The sequence below is a fragment of the Oikopleura dioica genome, chromosome PAR, assembly GCF_907165135.1.
Source record: "Oikopleura dioica chromosome PAR, OKI2018_I68_1.0, whole genome shotgun sequence".
NCBI lineage: Eukaryota > Metazoa > Chordata > Appendicularia > Copelata > Oikopleuridae > Oikopleura > Oikopleura dioica.
In genome coordinates this window covers 15,252,908-15,267,981 of record NC_137293.1, presented here as the reverse complement: position 1 = coordinate 15,267,981, position 15,074 = coordinate 15,252,908, and the positions used below count along the sequence as shown (strand labels likewise).

Sequence of the window (15,074 nt, the reverse complement as noted above, 5' to 3'; positions counted from 1 at the left end):
TGATCATGGTTTGGACAGAAATTATTGAACTAAAAGGGTTTTGATTGCGAAATTTCCCGATGGACAAAATCTAAGTACTTTAACTTGATTAATCAAAATCTAATCGAATCCGACAGAAAGGTTTTTATAGCTCGTCATGGTCCGGGATAGGCTCTGGCTCGCTGCAGACCGCGGGCGTTTCAAACTTGTACTCGTATTCGCAGCTAAAATATGAATTGAAAGAGCAGCTGTTCTGCAGAAATTACCGGTTAGGCTCAGTAACTGAGAGAATTTTGTTTTCAACTCCACATGATAGTTTGATAATCGCGCTACGATTTGGCCCGTTCCAGCATTTGACACCATTGGTAAACTTCATCACTCTAAATTTACGATGATTCACTGTCAAAACAAACAATAATTACTTGAAATCGTCTTCAAAGCCTTCCCAATTGCCTAATTTTGTACCACTGCCGCCATTAGCCGGCTTTTGCTCACACTTATCATATGGACAAAGCTAAAAGGGGTTGATCTCTGAGCTCAAAACATCTTTATACCGTGTAGATGTATTCAGTGGTTTTGAACTCAAAGCAGACTTTGTGCATGCTTCTGAAAACATCGTCTGGGCCAAAGTCTCGCTCTGATCGCTCACGAATCTCGCTAACTTTGCTTTCGGCATCTCTCAATGCTCGATCAGCATCGTCAAAAATTCTTCTTGCATCTTTAGCAGCGTCGAATATCTTTTGATGCTCTTCAGAAACGTTCTCATCGTCTTTGATTGGCTCTGGAGTATCTCTGTAGTCTCGGTAGTCGTAATCGTCGTCGTCAAAGTCATACTCGTCGTCAAGCAAGTCATGATCATCATCATCGTACTCTTCATTGTCAAGCTCATCTTCCATGGCATCAAGTGCTTCTTCTGACTCAGCGACTTGTTCTTCAGATGGCTCTCCTGGCTCTTCGGGCTCATCTACTTTATTGGCTTCCTCGATAGCTCGATCCCAATCGTTCATTGCTCGCTCGAGCTTCGGCAAGATCTTTTCCCGTATTTCCGGCCAAATTTCTGTGCGGAAGTCTTCAAGGTAAATTTTATCTTTTTGCTTCATGACTTCTTTCGCCTCCTTGGTGGTAAATGAAGATGTCTCGGGCTTAGGATCGAGATATTTTTGAGTCGTTATTTCGTAGACCACGATTTCGCCGTTCTTGTTTGCATCAAGATGATTGAAAGCGATTTCGCTGATGTCTTCTTCCGAGTACGTCGCTGCCCTGTCTAGGATCTTCTGGTTCTTGATTGCTTCCAGCTCCTCGTTGACCTTTGTTTCAAGCTCTTCGGCCTCGATTTTAAGCGCTTCGGCATCATCTTTGGCCTTTTTGAGTTCGTTGATTCCAGGTTCGGCAGCGGCAAGTTCTTCTTCATCATCTAATTTTTGGACGAGGGCAAGGTCGACGAGACTCTTTCGCTTTTCGAAACCTTGAGCTTGCTCAATTCTAGCCTGGATCTTTGCCGCATGAGCTTTGAGATATTCCTCTTTGCAGGTGTTCGGGCACTCGACAAAGCCGCCCCACTCATCGGACCCATCACAACAGTCACAGATCATGTCGTTTACTCGGGAACTAAACAAGCGCGTTTATTTTTATCGCTCATATTAACTACCTGATGATATTCTGAGGAGCGAACCCAGCATTGGGACAATGAAATCGCCCAGTAGGACAGGCTGAAGTACCGGGCTCATCAGATCCGTCATCACAGTCGCAGAAGTCATCGTTGAGATAAGAGTAAGGAATTTTCTTGGAGCCATCAAGACAAGTAAAGTGTGTTCCAGGTGGATACAATGACTGACGAGTAATCGATACTCCGCGAATGCGATCATCGGCAAGTACTGCCGATAAAACCGGCAGTAAAAGCTTCATTTCTAAAAAAGATAGACATGAGTTCACGAGTAAACAACGATTCATTTTCGATTGAATGAATGAGCTTCAGAATTCGTCTAGCGGACTAAGACCTTCCGAAAACAAGACATGCTGCGCCGCGCTCCATCAAGATCGTTCATTCGACACCGTCAATATAAAGCCTGCCCTGCTCTCAAAATGCTCTCATTCAAATTGACTGTTTTTCGCGCAAAGATAAGACAATTTTTTCATTAACAAATTATCGAGAGATTTATTCACTGAAGAGGGAAATCATCAAATTAAATAGTAATATGCAGATAAAATCATATTCGACTACTGGGGTTGCCGAAGTGAAAGAAAACATATTGGGAGAAAGAAATAGAGAGATGGAGATAGAGGAATACATTCACAATGAAGTATGCTACCCGTCAACTGACTGAAAATTGAAAAATTCTAAAGACAAAGTTACTTCGAAAACAAGTTAAACGGAAGTAAGAAATAGTAATTGAAGTTGTAAGTATCTTTGAAAGATTGAAAAAACATGAATATCTTTTTTAGCTTGGACTGAAATGCTAAACGCGACGCGCTCCTCTCCACTTGGAAACAAATATGAGGACCGCCAGGGAGCGCGAGTTTAAAGTTTAAAAAAATATTGGCGGATTTTTTCCACTACGAATAGCGTCACAGCAGTTTGGGAGGGCTGTAAATGAGGGAGTAATGAGAGTCACTTTGGCATTAGGACTTCAAGCTTGCAGCAGAATCGGGGAAGCACATTTGTTGAGAAAGGGATGGAGTAAGTAATCAATTAATAAAATGCTAGGAGTATTCAAAATACGAAATAGTCGAGTCACAGTTCTTTTCGCAAAGCAGGGTGAGAAGAAAGAGCAGAGGATCTCTGCCCTCGTGCTCATTTTGAGTCAAAGTAAGGTCGGTGAAACTGTAGTAAATAAAATACACGGGCGCAAGATAGTAATATACACAGGATATATTCGTTTGACCTCGGACCTGCTTGAGTAGAGGAGACCCGAGGTCGCAAAAAAGGCACAACTCAATCGAATAAATTAGTAAGCGACAAACTTATACAAAAGTAAAGCAATTTTTTCATAGGCTAGTTTTTGAATTTTTCTAGTTTTGAAATTTTTAGCTGGTTTTTTTTTCTAAAGAGTTTTGTCTTTTTTATGTGATAGTGTTTTCTGTGTTTTTGTATCGTAAAAAATGCGGTGTAAAAAGGGCCCAGTAATTAAGATAATACATATATAATTGCATGTTTTTTTCAGTTTCGTTCCTACCAGGGCCATCGGTTGTATCAGATATCGTTCGTTTTTGCAGCAATCGTTTATCGTTCCATTCGTTTATGTCCATTGTTGTTTGACGGCAAGCCGGCCGGGTTCCAACTTGAATAAAAATAAGGAAGATACAGTGAATAGAGTCAATACTTTTTCATATAACCAATCGGGTTCGAAGTTTGTCTGCTGCTTTTATGTCTCCAATGCCTGGTCTATTTGCTGCTGCGTCTCGATCTGGCAGCGGACCATTGCATCTATCCTCTTCTCCATTTCCTTCTGTTTCAGGTCCTTCATCGGCTCGGACATTGAGTCCGGTAGGGAGTTCCTGTAAGCACCGACTCTGGCAGATATTCGCTCTCCGATGTTTGCTGGGCGGTAATCCCCATCGGGAGTCTTTACTTTGATCTGTGTCGAAGGAATTGCCTCGAGTCGCTCTTTCTTGTAGCTTGGGTCGAAGGTCGAGGCGATTTCACTCTTCCTTTTAGTTGCCCCTTTGAAGACACCGGCATCTCGGCCAGCATTGGCGGAGATGATCACGCGCTGAGTTAGATGCTTGAAGATGCTTCGGTCGTATTTGTTCAAAATGACGACATTCAGGGTCAGCTTCTTTCGCTCTTCGCGATTTGACAAGCAGGAGTTGGTGCAGTTGAACATGACATGATAAGTCCTATCGTTGTCTCGGCCGATTTCGTGGACGATTGGGAGGCGACGGGCACGGACGTATTTACCGTCGACGATGACGTTTTCATCGACCGTAAGTTGTTGGCCTTGGAAGTTGATATTCATGAAGAAGTCGTTCTGCAACATGTATTCAGTGGCGTGTTTCTGGCAGACAGTGATTTCTCGGTGATTGCCAGGGATGGAGGCGTACATGAAGGCGATAAAAGCCGGATGGGTTCGTTCGGAGATCCCGCTGATTCCAAACGGCACCTGTTTCTGATCTTTCAGTCGATGCGTGGCGTAGAGAACTCCCTTGTCGTTGAAGTACGAGATCCCATTCGCTTTGAGCGGATGCTGGGGAAATGTGAGCTCGATCTTGTTGGCGTCTATTCCTTGCTCTGTCTTGGCAACGCCGCTCTGAAAAGAGTATTTGAAAGAAGAAAAGAGGGTTAGAGACTTACAAAATCGAGCGTGCTCTGAAGTTGTTCAGGAGGCGGAGTTTCCACTAGCGGGTGGGCGGCGATTTCTGTCGCTGTGTCTTGGACGTATTGCTCGCCCATCGTGTGGCCTTGGAAACCAAAAAGGTCGTCCAGGTTTTCATTGACAAAATCCTGATTGAGGCCAAGATCGAGATTACCTTCTGATTCTTGGGTCTCTGTAACAGCCTCTGCGACAAATGTCGGTATTCTGGGCTGGATGGGCGTGTACTGTGTCGAATTCATCATTCCAAAAGTACCTTCTCTCGATTTGAAGTTAACTCGTCCAGATGTGATCGCGTTTGTCATTCAATGTGAAACGGACAGAAATTAAAATCTGAAAAGGGAATAGTCAGATGATGAGAATCTGAAGAAATGGAGAAGAGGGAAAGTAGAAAGAGGGAAAAAGGGAATTTTTAGCGCGCTAGAAAATGATAATTATCGAGAAGCGCGATTTTCTTCGTTTGTCGCTCAAAGCCGCATGCGGCTACTACATTTTCTACAAAAATGTTTTTCAATAATATGACCGGTAAATTTTATGATAACCAGTGATTAAGATTGATCATTAATTTCTCTAATTAGTTAAAAATACTTAAAAACATAAATCAAAATTGATAATAAATTGAAAGGAAGCTTCTCTTTTTCACAAAAAATAAAAAAAATTATTTGCGTGTTCTCTTGATTTGGCGCTTTTAGTGAATGAAAGAAAGAAGCTTGCCCCGCCGCCGTGTGCAGACTTTTCCATCCAGCGTGGGCGGATGAGCCACAAATTCCTTCCTTGTTTCGATACTTACAGTTTTTCTAGCGCTGATTTTCGGGTTCTGAAAAATTCGAAAGGTGGGTCTCTTCAAAGACTATCGATTTTCGAATGGGGCGAGTTTGAAAAGGCGCTCGTTGGAAAATCAACGGACGATGAATCAGCGCGGAGGGGCCAATCTGGGCGCGAATTTGGCGACGCTCTTTGCACTCATCAAGATGAAAGAAAGAGAACACAGTAGCGTGCACAGATTGGCCCCACCAGCCAGATTCAAATTCGCGAGACCTGCCTCGTTGGCGGTTATGACGTCACGGGGGAATTTGGTGAACTTACTTTTATTTTGATAAAATATTTAGACCCTAAATTAATTCGACACGAAAAATTTAGTCGGAAAGTTCATGACCCGGAAAATTCTTTTTATTTTCGAATAAAATTCTTTGAAAAATCTCTAAGGCCAAAATGTTTCCGGTCTAGACCCGGCAACCTGTGTCGAAAACCTGAGTCAGGTTCGAAAGTGCATAAGTTAAAATCCGTTTCGCGACTTTGTTTTAAACTCTTTCAGAACCTGAATCAGATTTTCTACACAGAGTGCAGAACCCAGTTTGTTTTCTTTTTATCAAAAAATTCATAAGAATTGGGACTGTGCTCACACTTACTGTTATTATAAGCTAATTAGCAATTCTTTTCTGCTCCCTGAAGATCCCAAATTTCCTTAGAAATGAGTTTACCAACTCCACCAAAGCGAGAAAAAAATCAAAATGTGTGTGTATAATTCTAGTGCCGCGCTAGAATAATCGTCGATCTTGATGATGTTTGATTGTGCTGAACCCGGCGTTTGTTTTTTATTATCCCCTTATTGGCCTTGGGTCAAATTTTCGTCCTCGTGATGGGTGCCCTTTGAATTTTTTTGCGTAGTCACAACACTCAGGATATATCAATTCTACTTACAGTTGTGGCGCGCTAGAAATTAGATTAGAATTGCCACTGGCAAGATTATTTGTTCACTTTTTGGAGTATTGGTTTTGAAAATCTCTGACTAGACTTGTGGATATTCAATAGACACGTGGCCTTAGAAATCACGACGCCGGATGGAAATTTCCTCAAACCTTGGCGACCTTATCTGACGAAAGCTCTCGTATTTGCCACCTTTCTCTCTATTAGATTTTGCTAGAATGTCGCTAGAACCTGGCCCAGCGAAGATTCCACAAGGGACGTCCCCGATTACCAACACTCAGTACTTTCCGCACTCCTTCAACTGTATGCAAGAAGTCTACTCCATTTCCAAAGGCCAGAATAAAGGTTTTTCTTTCAAGCAATCAAATGATTATTCCTCCTTGATTTCAGCCCTTGGAAAGTTCAACCGGCCGAGAAAAGTTGGTCATTTCTCGATCGATGGGGAGCGCAAATTCAAAGACGACGATTCCGAGCTGAAATATTTTGCACCTCCTGTGAATAAATTCAATCAAAAAATGAGAAGGCCAAATTTTAACTTGAACAACGGAATGCATGACCCGAATAACGTCAAAAAGGACGAGAAACATTTCGAGGGACTCGATAATTTGCTCAGATGGGCGACGCTTCATTGGGATAAAGGTTTACTATTTGCACTTGAGGGAGTTTTATGAGCAGAAGTTTCGTAGTTTCGGGCGAAGGAGTTCCGCAGCCGCATGTAGTGACTTGGAGAGGGGTGCTGACGAAAATCATGAATGCTCCTTTCGACAACAAAACGCAATGGAACATCCTCGCCATCAAACACAAAGGGACCATTTACTTATGCGAGTACAAGACAGAAGAGCAGCACGCCGACCTGGAATCGCTTCCACACTGGGTCAAAAAGACGATTTACTGGGGACGCAAGGTTGAGACATTTCTAACAGCTAATACACCCGGCGGTCCGCCAAGACCTGAAGAACCGGTGAATGAAAATAGTGAGTACGTCAGCGTCTTCAGAAGTCAGCTTGGGCAGATTCAACTTATGTATGGAGCTGAAGTTGACTGCGTCGATCACACTCTTGATCCTCAGGTTAGGAGTACTAGAAATTATAGTCTAGAATCTTGAACGAAGACTTTGACAATTGAAATAAGAAATTCGCGTCGCCGTCGAACTTCATCGAAATCAAAACACAACGCGAGCTGAAAGACAAACAAAGAAAAGAAGTCTTTAGAAAATACAAATTGAGCAAATGGTGGGCGCAGTCCTTCCTCGCCGGCATCCCTCGGGTCATGACCGCTTTCCGTGACGATAGAGGATTTGTGACTAATTTGGACATTATCGAAACGCAATCTATGCCCCGTCAAGCTGCTCTTGAAGCGTATTCTTGGAAACCAAGCGTAAGAAATGGCCATTTTCCTGTTTTCTTATGAATTATTCTAGACTATGCTCGGTTTTCTTGAGCGCTTTTTGACGTTCGTAAGAGATGTGATGGCTAAAGTCGACGACTGCACTTACGTTTTTGAATGGAATCCAGAATGGGAAGGTGTTTGTTTCACATTTGACCCTGATCAGCAAAAAGGTTCCATTTTCGGTCACAATTCTTCTTTAACTTCTTTGAAGAAACCTTTTTCCTCCCTACTTGGTATCGAGATCACATAAACAGTGCTGCAGTAAAAGCTGCAGAAGCGAAAATCCAAGCTGAACGGGAAAAAGCAGAAATCGCCGAAAAAGTCGCCGCCACGAAAGAAGGAGAACCTATCGTTTTAGACTAATTTAACAACTGCCAACTTGATTCTGTCTGTCTTTCATTCGCCCCTTCGAATTCGAAAAAAGAATCTTGAATTTTTACCTCTTCAGAAATGTGCAAATGCCTCTTCCAGTGATAAAAATAAAATCGAATTTGTCACTTCCGCCGCAGTGCCCCGGCAGGACAAGGAACAACTTGCAATTGACTCTTGGACCGGTTGAATGGAACCCCCTGCATTCGTACAAACCGCACAATGAGGATAGACATGCAGTGACGGTTCAATGGTGGGGTGAGAAAAACGACGGCGTCGATTTGCCTCTATCGACGACGAGGAAGACTACCACCAGTTATGCTATCAGGCGGCCTCAGAAAGCGGTAAATTTGCACTTTATTAAACTTAATTTTTATTCTCTCCTTTAGCTCCAATGCTACCTTACTGATATGGGCACGATGACGTTGAGTCTCTATGACAAACACGGAGATATCATCGGCGCAGCTGCACTTCCAGGGATAAAAAGGCTATCCGAAAACAATCCAGTAAAGGAAACTGTCCAAATTCGCGATGCCGTCGAAGGATATCGACTTGGACGACTCCCCGTGTCCTTGGAACTTGTTGGACTGCGACGAAGGGCAAGGTCTTCATCTGGGTCCAGCAGATCCAGGTCCAGATCATGCCCTCGCTCGCGATCAGGGTCAAAGAAAAGAGCTTCTCCAAGAGGCAAGTCCCCAAAACAGAACAAAAAGAAGGGGAAAAAAGACGATCCGGGCGCTCCGAATATCAAAGAGATCGCAGCGTCGATCGATCGACTGCTAGAAAGAACAGAAAGCGTTCAAACTCAGATGCATCAAAACGTCGCTTCAACTTACGATGCATCTTCGAAATTCGCCGTTAATTTCTCCGACAAAACTCAAACAATCCTACCGACAAACGAAATCAATCTCACTCCCGAATCAAGCCAAAAAACACAACCCATCGAAGTGCAAACTGTTCAATTCGAAGCCCCAACGCAAGAGTGTCCCAAAATGCAAATTCCTTCAAATCTCGGACAGGCAAAGCACCTTCCTGAAGTTAAATTGTACATTCCTCCACTCCCTGATATTGCTGATATTATGCAGCCACTTCGACTCGAGCAAAATAACGCTACTTACTTTTCTCAGAATAAAGAAAACTTTCACATTCCAAATGTCAATTACAGATCAAACCAAGCAACGCACAATGTTCCCCAGCTCAATCGCCAAGTTACAACTTCTTGCGCAAATACTCAAAATTATCAGTCCAAGAAATTGACCGAACTCGTCCTGGGAAATCAACTTGAAGATTTGGAAGTGTCCGTTGATTATGTTCCCAGCGAGTGTGGCTCACTCCTCGACGAGGAAATCCTCGACCAAATTTATCGAATCAATCGGCCGAAAAGCAAAAGCATGGAAGAGCTCCCACCTGATGTTTCGCCACCAAAAGCTGTCGATGAAGATATTTGGCTGAAAAAAGGAGAATCGCTTGAGCTTGAAGTGGTAGAGCTAGTCCTCCCAAGGAAGAAGGGAAGGCCCCCTCCGTCGAATAGTCTTCGTGAAATCGAAGATCATTACTGCGTTGAGCTCGGCTTCAACTGGACAGAAGCGCGGGACAAAACAGAACAGCTTGAAAAATGTCGGTTCATTTCAAATAAGACGCGTTCCGGAAAGATTCTTTTCAAAACGAAGCGAAAATACAAGTCAACGATGAATGTTACTGCTCCCGTTGAAATTTCAATTTACCAAGTAAGCTTGTTTTGAAGCAACATGTTCAATAAAATATTTTAGCGCTCGAAATATCGACAAAAATTCAGTAAAATTGAAACGGTTCTTATTGATACGTCTGGATTCACAAATGAGCTGGATTATATCGAGGTTGAAATTCAAGGCTATATTCTCCGCCTCGCTGTCATGATTGTCAAACGAGAGGAAGCTCAATCAACCCGTGATATCTCTTCAATGGTCGCGCCAGAAAACACTCCTAGATCAATGAATACAACTGGACGCCAAATTAATCATCAGCAGTCGGTTCCCTCTGTTTCCGCTGGCCCTATTTCTCATCGGTCGGTTTTTCGAAGTATCCAGTTTTTGACGTTGATTTTAGATCTTCTCAAGACTTTGGCCAGCCTACAGAGCCACTTCAGCTGTACTCCGACCCTGCGCCTAGCGTTCAATCACATTCCATCGAAACTTCCTTCCCTATTTCATTCCTTCTTTGGGTCAAATTTGCCGACAGTATTCCCGATGTTCGCGAAGGACCTGGGGAGCCGACTGCTCCTTTGCCAGAAATCCGCGTTCGCTCTCCATTGCTTGAAGAACAGATCAGCTGCCGCGTTGGCGAGCGCACAAATAATCCTCAATTTAATCACTTGGCTGAGTGGACACGGCCCGTTCTTGGCTCTGAACTTCAGCTACTGCAGTCCTCTATGTTTGCATTTGAGTGCTGGTGTGCTACAGCTGAACAGGTAGTTTTTCTCTTTGGATATTTGTTAGGATTTCTTTTTAGGGTGATAAATTCCTCGGTCTTGGCCGGATAACAACAAGTGGATTGTCTAGCATTCTAACTGGAGGCTATGCTCAACTCTGTTCTCCAAAATATCCAATGATAATGGCCGATGGAAAGATCCCTTTACGTGACATTTCATCCGAACAAATACGAGGCTACTTGTCGGTTCTTCTTGCTGCGGGAACTTCTGTCCAGCTTGACCAACTAAAAAATGTGCGATCAGATTTGAAATCGGAAATCGCCAAGCAAGAGAGTTTTCACCAGACACTGATAGCTGAAAGTATCTCATCAGAATCAGCAGAGCAAGAGCAAGAAGAGCTCCCTCCACCACCGATCGAGCCACAACCTTCGGAGAGTCAGGCTTTTCAGCGGCCAATTCCAGGTCTTCAGTGCCTTATTTCTATTGAAAAAGTCACTAATCTTGCAATCGGTGGAGATCGATTATTGAGCGTCTCAGTGGACACTGTCGAGGGAAATCTGACAACAGAATGGTCGAGTGATGGGGTCTGGAATTTTCAACAAGCTTGCTATTTGGATGAAAATCTTCCGGAATCGATAATGTTCAAGCTTTACAGCTGCGCAGCCAGTATTACTGAAAGTACCGATTTGAAGGATATCCAGGTAATTTTCTTTGCTTTCGAAGGGGTTAATATTCTTCTAAAGAGCCGAGAATTTGGATGGATCGAAGTCCATATGCACACTTTGAAATGCGGTTTTCCATGCGTCAATGGTTGGTACACTGTTCGCTCTGTATCAGGGGAGTCGATCGGCCAAATGAAGCTCGGTATTGCTCCTGCTACTAGTCCGCGAGTTTTCGTGCAACCCAAAAAGTCGATCTCCCTCGAACAAAAGCTTCAATGTGCTCCTGAAAAAATGTCATCAACTTCCAAAGCGCTCCAAGACCAGCTCAAAGCCCTTGAAGACCTCGTCAATACTGTAAAATCTAAACAAAGGTTTAGATCACTGCAAAATTGAATAAATAAATCTAAAATCAAACTGTTCAGTACTTTGAGATCTCAAACAGCACAAACTGTGACAGAAAATGTCGGCACGCAAATAACCCCGACCGCGAGCGCATTTGACAATGAACAAGCTCACGATCAGGATCATATGCTCAGAATTGCAGAATTCAAAAGTCAACAGATCGACATCTCAGTCAGAAAAGTCAGCTTAGCATTGGATCAACATGTTAATGAAGAAGCTAGTTCCTCGGAAAAACTTTCGGACTTGGATTGTTCCGACGAGGAGAATTTCGTCGAGCCGCTTATTCTCAACTCGGCGAAAGAGATTTCAGAGGCGTCAAAATCAACATCGAATCCACTCAGGTTTAGCGTTCAAAAATTCTATGTCAAAAATTTTGTAGCTCGACGAGAATCGACGATGAAGATGAAAACTCACCGATTGACGATGTTTCAACTCTTGGAGACGATGATGGAGAGTCTGATGCAAAGATCGAAGCTATGGTTCGCGAATTCTCCGCTTCTATGACCTCCGTGCAAGAGAATATCGATGCATCGAGAAAGCTCCGTTCAGAACTGAACGAGTCCATGGGCAAGAATCCTGACCAGACTTCGATCTGGTCCGCCAGTGAAAACGAGGATGAAGAACGTAGTCTAACGACAGTCGATGGAGAGTTGAGCCAAAGTCGAAATTCTCAGGCGGAAAAGATCACGTTCGATTCTCAATCTGTTAAAAGTGTTGAAGAGGTGGACGAAATCGACGATTTGGATGCTCCCCTGGATATCAAATGGCTACGAAAGTCAAAGGATCTTGAAGATTCGCCAAGAGAAGATTCCAAGCGACGAGATAGTGATTCCCGCTCACTGGATTCATCAAAGAACAGTTCGATAAATTTCAACCACTCGCAGGATGAAACCACTGAGCCGAAGTCGACTTCAGAAGACTGCGTTGATTCCAGAATCGAACTGGATCCAACACATCTTCAAGATACGGACATCGAAGACACTTTTGTGGAAAATCTTGGAAATATTTCCAACCTGTCGCAAAAATCGCAAACGCAGTCGGATCCTTTAACACAACCGTTGAGTGGGAGAAGTGGCGATTCTGACGTTATTCCAACGGCTTCAGGTATATTTTTAGAGAAACCCTTGACTAAATCGTTTTCAGGAATGCCTTCTATTGCTGAACGAGCCCTGGCAACTGCGCAAGAAGAAATCGAAGCTCTTTCGTACGAACGCGCTATCGATAGACCACCAAGAACGATGACGAAGCCACTGAATTCAACCCAAACCCGGCGTCTCGCCGCCATTTTCGGCATCAAATAACCTCTGTTTTTGTAATTGTCCAACTGCCTCTTACCTCATGCAAGCAAAAAAAATCGAATCTCTCAATCTTTTCTTACTTTTTATTTTATTATTATTCTTTGTAAAGAATTTTTTCTATTTTTCAAAAGAAGTTGACATGCCTTTCTTTTTCAGAGAAAGTGAACGGTCGATTTTGAATCTGCAGAAATGAAATTCTGAATCGTAGTAAAGAATAACGGAAAGATGGAAAGCGTGCCGCAGCAATTGACAAACAGCGATTTCTTTCAAAATGAAAATTCCAAATCGGCTACCGAAAAAACGGAATACGACGCTGGCGAAGAAATAACTGAAGAAGACTTTATCGACTGGGCAAAAGAAGAGCATGATTATGAACATGGATACTTTGTGTGCAAGTGGGTAAAGGATAGATCGGCTGTTGTTGATCATAAGAATGTTCCGGAAGATCTTATTTGTAACGAAGAGCATTCCCTGATGTCTGCGTTCGTGGAACACAGCAAATCACATTTGGAAAGGTAAGCTCCTTTTTCCCGTCCTGATTTATTGACCGCCTTTGAAGAGATGCAACTGAAACGAACAATTGCTCCTGGGCCGGATGCTCTCGCTTCAAAAGCGGCTTCGGCGCCGGCTACAAGCTCGTCAATCATTACAGAACGCACACTGGCGAGCGGCCCTTTCGCTGCGAAATCGGCGACTGTAGAAAGCGATTTGCGCGCGTTGAGAACATGCGAATTCACACGCGCATCCACACGGGCGACAAACCGTTCTTGTGCAAATACAACGGTTGTGGCAAGCGCTTCACGAACTCGTCCGATAGAAAGAAGCACGCTCATGCGCATAATATCGGCACCTTTCACTGTCCTGTAGAGAACTGCCAGGTTCGATAAATATCTTTATTAATAAATTTTCTTTTCTCTTTCATCAAAGAGCTTTTTACTTTAGAAAGTCTACGTCCATCCATCTTCTTATCGGAAACATATAAACTCGGAGCATTACGAGCGTCGCCACGAGTTCAATTTCGAAGTCTCCAACGCCTTCAAATCAACGGAAGAAAAGATCAAAAAGGAGCCGCTAGACGAATCTGTAAGCAACTCTTCCGCAATCTCTATTCTTATTAGCTCGCTAGGTAAACGATAGCAGAACAAGCATCGGATCAGGCTGCTCAACGCCAGATACAAATTCAATGAAACGACCCTATTCAAGTAGCTCTCGATCGAATTCGCCAGATGAAAAGCGAGCAAAATCAAATTTACAAAGCGACATTGTAAATAAAACATTTTGTTTATCTTCGTTGAAACAATCTTGCGTCTTTAGGTCGAAGAGTACTTGAAACAAATTAGCGCCTTTCAACTTCAAAAATTGAGAGAAATTTCATTATCGCTCAATGCTAACCCTTACCAGTGTGGTATTTGTATAAAACGATTTCCAGCTAAAGGTTTTCGAAACTATTTCTATTGATGGATCAACCGTTTTTTAGGACAATTAGTAGATCACTACGAAATAGAACATTGTTATCCAGAGTACAATTGCATGAAATGCAGTGCAACCTTCAAGGACGAAAGCGCCCTCCTTCTTCACGCAGTTTCCTGCGCCGGCAGAAGTTTCGACATGTGCGCCCATTGTCCTCAAATTTTTCCACCAGACAAAGTGAGTTATCCTTCTTTTTTATCATTTTTTCATTGAAATTTCAGCCTCTTGAAAAATTCCTTCACATAAGAAGTCACCTTACCTCCTAGAATTCGCTCTTCAATTTGTAGAAACAAAATTGTGCTGATCAACCTTAAACTATTCGCTCCTGTCTTTTCCGTCTTCAAATTATCACTCAAAAGATAGATGCTTAGGCTTACCGGACTAAATTTCAGCCATTTTTTCTAGCTTAATTTAGCAGTAATATGGCCTATTTTTGGAAAGCCCAAGACCTGGGCTTTCATTTGGTACCCATATCGAGGGGGTTAGGTTATGCCCGCAAGGCAATTTTTGAGGCTGGAAGTACAAAAATAGGCACTAGAACTCTTGCATCAAATTTTTCGATGCATTTAGGAGATCAAGAGCATTCGACAGTCAAATAATAAGAAAGCTCATACTCTGAGCTTTCTATAGAGCCCAAAAAATCTAGCTGCCAGTCGGTCTGTGGCCTCCAGCGAGCGCTAGACGTCCAATTTTGTTGCCAAAATTTCGCTAAAATTAGAGACAATTCCACAAAAAAGTGGCAAAAATGGGGGGAAATAGGTATTAAAATTGATTATTGATTTTCATAAACCCGTTGGCAGCTAGATTTCTTGGGCTCTATAGAAAGCTCAGAGTTTGAGCTTTCTAACAAACCGACTGTCGAATGTTCTAGATCGCCTAAATGCATCGAAAAATTTGATGCAAGAGTTCTAGTGCCTATTTTTGTACTTCCAGCCTCAAAAATTGCCTTGCGGGCATAACCTAACCCCCTCGATATGGGTACCAAATGAAAGCCCAGGTCTTGGGCTTTCCAAAGATAGGCCATATTACTGCTAAATTAAGCTAGAAAAAATGGCTGAAATTTAGTCCGGTAAGCCTATAG

The 15,074-nt window shown here is 42.9% G+C and overlaps 5 protein-coding genes across 5 annotated transcripts; 3 read left to right on the top strand and 2 right to left on the bottom strand.

Moving 5' to 3' along the window:
• Positions 1-5: 5 nt before the first annotated feature.
• LOC145705158 (glucosidase 2 subunit beta-like) lies at positions 6-1,884 on the bottom strand. Its single transcript, XM_081782613.1, has 5 exons — positions 1,628-1,884; positions 534-1,587; positions 402-493; positions 246-359; positions 6-203 (listed from the first exon to the last, which is right to left on the bottom strand). The coding sequence occupies exons 1-5, from the start codon at positions 1,882-1,884 to the stop codon at positions 125-127; spliced, it is 1,596 nt and encodes a 531-aa protein (XP_081638739.1). The 3' UTR covers positions 6-124.
• Positions 1,885-2,113: 229 nt separating this feature from the next.
• Positions 2,114-5,254, bottom strand: LOC145704091 (uncharacterized). The gene is made up of 4 exons (XM_081781526.1): positions 5,080-5,254; positions 4,271-4,622; positions 3,300-4,226; positions 2,114-3,257 (listed from the first exon to the last, which is right to left on the bottom strand). The coding sequence occupies exons 2-3, from the start codon at positions 4,592-4,594 to the stop codon at positions 3,342-3,344; spliced, it is 1,209 nt and encodes a 402-aa protein (XP_081637652.1). The 5' UTR covers positions 4,595-4,622; positions 5,080-5,254; the 3' UTR covers positions 2,114-3,257; positions 3,300-3,341.
• A 933-nt stretch (positions 5,255-6,187) lies between these two features.
• On the top strand, positions 6,188-7,811 carry LOC145705153 (decapping and exoribonuclease protein-like). Its single transcript, XM_081782609.1, has 6 exons — positions 6,188-6,341; positions 6,387-6,635; positions 6,683-7,065; positions 7,128-7,373; positions 7,417-7,555; positions 7,597-7,811. The coding sequence occupies exons 1-6, from the start codon at positions 6,215-6,217 to the stop codon at positions 7,746-7,748; spliced, it is 1,296 nt and encodes a 431-aa protein (XP_081638735.1). The 5' UTR covers positions 6,188-6,214; the 3' UTR covers positions 7,749-7,811.
• Positions 7,808-12,642, top strand: LOC145705148 (uncharacterized). The gene is made up of 9 exons (XM_081782602.1): positions 7,808-8,098; positions 8,144-9,481; positions 9,524-9,798; positions 9,840-10,200; positions 10,242-10,862; positions 10,905-11,194; positions 11,246-11,566; positions 11,605-12,329; positions 12,369-12,642. The coding sequence occupies exons 1-9, from the start codon at positions 7,844-7,846 to the stop codon at positions 12,524-12,526; spliced, it is 4,344 nt and encodes a 1,447-aa protein (XP_081638728.1). The 5' UTR covers positions 7,808-7,843; the 3' UTR covers positions 12,527-12,642.
• Positions 12,643-12,674: 32 nt separating this feature from the next.
• Positions 12,675-14,376, top strand: LOC145705155 (uncharacterized). Its single transcript, XM_081782611.1, has 7 exons — positions 12,675-13,038; positions 13,083-13,401; positions 13,466-13,606; positions 13,650-13,787; positions 13,838-13,958; positions 14,001-14,170; positions 14,215-14,376. Exons 1-7 carry the CDS (start codon positions 12,749-12,751, stop codon positions 14,257-14,259), a joined length of 1,224 nt encoding a protein of 407 aa, XP_081638737.1. The 5' UTR covers positions 12,675-12,748; the 3' UTR covers positions 14,260-14,376.
• Positions 14,377-15,074: the final 698 nt, after the last annotated feature.

Coding starts and splice junctions, on each gene's coding strand:
- LOC145705158 (XM_081782613.1), bottom strand. CDS start 1,884: ATGAAGCTTTTACTGCCGGTTTTATCGGCAGTACTTGCCGATGATCGC. Junction 360..401: donor GGCTTTGAAGACGATTTCAA/GTAATTATTGTT, acceptor TCGTAAATTTAG/AGTGATGAAGTTTACCAATG. Junction 204..245: donor TCAGTTACTGAGCCTAACCG/GTAATTTCTGCA, acceptor TTCATATTTTAG/CTGCGAATACGAGTACAAGT.
- LOC145704091 (XM_081781526.1), bottom strand. CDS start 4,594: ATGACAAACGCGATCACATCTGGACGAGTTAACTTCAAATCGAGAGAA. Junction 4,227..4,270: donor TTCAGAGCACGCTCGATTTT/GTAAGTCTCTAA, acceptor TACTCTTTTCAG/AGCGGCGTTGCCAAGACAGA.
- LOC145705153 (XM_081782609.1), top strand. CDS start 6,215: ATGTCGCTAGAACCTGGCCCAGCGAAGATTCCACAAGGGACGTCCCCG. Junction 6,342..6,386: donor TTCCAAAGGCCAGAATAAAG/GTTTTTCTTTCA, acceptor CCTTGATTTCAG/CCCTTGGAAAGTTCAACCGG. Junction 7,374..7,416: donor CGTATTCTTGGAAACCAAGC/GTAAGAAATGGC, acceptor GAATTATTCTAG/ACTATGCTCGGTTTTCTTGA.
- LOC145705148 (XM_081782602.1), top strand. CDS start 7,844: ATGCCTCTTCCAGTGATAAAAATAAAATCGAATTTGTCACTTCCGCCG. Junction 8,099..8,143: donor TCAGGCGGCCTCAGAAAGCG/GTAAATTTGCAC, acceptor TCTCTCCTTTAG/CTCCAATGCTACCTTACTGA. Junction 10,863..10,904: donor CCGATTTGAAGGATATCCAG/GTAATTTTCTTT, acceptor ATTCTTCTAAAG/AGCCGAGAATTTGGATGGAT.
- LOC145705155 (XM_081782611.1), top strand. CDS start 12,749: ATGGAAAGCGTGCCGCAGCAATTGACAAACAGCGATTTCTTTCAAAAT. Junction 13,039..13,082: donor AGCAAATCACATTTGGAAAG/GTAAGCTCCTTT, acceptor CCGCCTTTGAAG/AGATGCAACTGAAACGAACA. Junction 14,171..14,214: donor AAATTTTTCCACCAGACAAA/GTGAGTTATCCT, acceptor TTGAAATTTCAG/CCTCTTGAAAAATTCCTTCA.